Below are 2,113 nucleotides of genomic sequence, written 5' to 3'. Positions count from 1 at the left end.
TATTTAACACTTTCAAGTAGGTATTCAAAAACCCGATTTTCTGAATGTATCGTGTTCTGTATTTGTCTCATAGATCTCATCTTAACAAATACATAATTGGTGTGTGTCTAACTCGTTATTGGGTATGACCCGACTTGGATCAAACACAACTAGCCACATTAACCTAATTATGTGTCTCGGGCATACGGTATTCCAACATATAGCTCTTGCATAATTGACAAACGTACTTTATGACAGCTTTTTCAGTCTATACGAGTCGTATAGCGGCTCGTATAGAGGCACCTGGTGTTTGAATAATCTACCTTGAATTGATTTTGAAAACAAATCATTTTCATTATCCTCAAATGTTTTCTAATTATTAAAATACATTTTTAATAAATAGGTAAATTGACCAATGTACCTTCATGTACAAGGCACATGACGTGAATTAATGAAAAAAACTAATTAGGTTAGAGTCAAATGACAAACATTGTTGAATTTGTAAACGCAAAAGATAAAACATATTAATTTTAAAGATAAAGCACAATAAGTGAAATTTGATAAAAACATAAAACAATTATGTAATTCTGTCTCAAAATATATATTCAATGAATAAAATATTTTGTCACTGAAACACTCCCTGCCGACAAGCATCACCTTCCGGTCTTCAATAATCACCAGCATGTAACATTAATTCACATCGATTTATGCGAGTGATTCATTGTCAGCCTTTGTAGAAAATCGCTAGACACTAGTCGTGCGATGGAGTATCGGGATTAATCAGATTGGATTTTATATGTAAATGTATACCAAATTATATATATATATATAATTATAAATTTTGACCGATTTTGACCAAATAGCGGCTGCTCGGTGGGGTACCAACTAGCAATTAATCAGGGATTAATCGACGGGATTTTTACACTGTTATTTAATGAAGAAAGTGCAACTGCAGTGACAAACTTTAAAAATATGTATTATTATTTGACAGTATGTATGAATCTCAATTTGGATTTTTTTTATTTCAACTTATATACCCTTTGACCTTTATCTTCTTCTTGTTAATTAAAAATAGTAGAAGATGATTTGATTATATATATATTGGAATCTTGCAAGCTCATGTGTGTCCTGTGCAAATAATTAATTGCTTGATGTAATTGAGAATTAGATACAATGGGTTGTCACCTATCCTAGTTTTTAATCACCTAATAAAAGATTAAATTAATGCATAAAATTTTTGTTTTGTTAACCAAAAAAAAAAAAAAACTTTTTTGTGAATCTGTAAAATGGTGAGTTGAAAATACAAAATTTTGGAGTCATCTGCTGCTTTTAAATTTTAGAAAACATAATAATATTTGCTTATTGTTAGGTGCAGCCATTTTACAATGGGTCGATTTGATTTGCGTTATGTGTTAATTACTTTATTGTTATCACTAACGAGTCATATTGGTATCTTTAATGAAGTTGGATTAATGTTAATCTGTTCTTGCTAATTTAGTTAGCTCTATGGATATTCTCGACGACATATTTGGCGAGTCGCTAAATTTAGAAGACAGCCATTTGACTGAAGGCTTTCAAGAAGGCTATGAAGCCGGTTTGGCCTCTGGAAAAGACGACGGGCGTGAAGTTGGATTAAAAACCGGGTTCACAACCGGTGAGGAGTTAGGATTTTACGGAGGCTGCATTGATGTTTGGAACTCTATTATTCGAGTTGAGCCAACTTGCTTCTCAACTCGAGTTCAAAAGAACATCAAAGAGATGGATGAGTTGGTGTGTAAGTATCCGATTCTGGAGCCAGAAAACGAGTCTGCAACCGACATTATGGGGTCATTAAGGTTAAAGTTTCGTGCTATTTGCGCGACACTGAACATGAAGTTGGAGTACAACGGGTACCCAAAAGCCTCGAACCGTAATGAGACTCAGTTTTAGGTTGTAATTGGTTTCATGTTTTTTATGTCTCAGCATCGTGTTGTGAGTTAAAGTGGTTTGTGATTGTTGTTGCTGATTGTTTCATGCAAACAATCGTCAACTGACGATTATCGGTCTTTTGACCTGCTGCTGCTTATGGCCCGTTACACAACCCATATTTTCGTTGCTGCTGAAAATGACACTGCAGCTGACCCGTTTGTCCACC

General features: G+C 34.2%; 1 protein-coding gene across 1 annotated transcript; it reads left to right on the top strand.

Moving 5' to 3' along the window:
- The first annotated feature begins 1,485 nt into the window (after positions 1–1,485).
- On the top strand, positions 1,486–1,908 carry LOC143568004 (uncharacterized). Its single transcript, XM_077054270.1, has one exon. It carries the CDS (start codon positions 1,486–1,488, stop codon positions 1,906–1,908), a length of 423 nt encoding a protein of 140 aa, XP_076910385.1.
- Positions 1,909–2,113: the final 205 nt, after the last annotated feature.

The sequence above is a fragment of the Bidens hawaiensis genome, unplaced genomic scaffold (genome assembly GCF_021521415.1).
Source record: "Bidens hawaiensis isolate Kalapana, Puna unplaced genomic scaffold, B.hawaiensis_p1.1 tig00023791_1, whole genome shotgun sequence".
NCBI lineage: Eukaryota > Viridiplantae > Streptophyta > Magnoliopsida > Asterales > Asteraceae > Bidens > Bidens hawaiensis.
Note: the sequence above shows the minus strand (reverse complement) of the source record. Positions and strands in the feature narration are given on the sequence as shown.

Coding starts and splice junctions, on each gene's coding strand:
- LOC143568004 (XM_077054270.1), top strand. CDS start 1,486: ATGGATATTCTCGACGACATATTTGGCGAGTCGCTAAATTTAGAAGAC.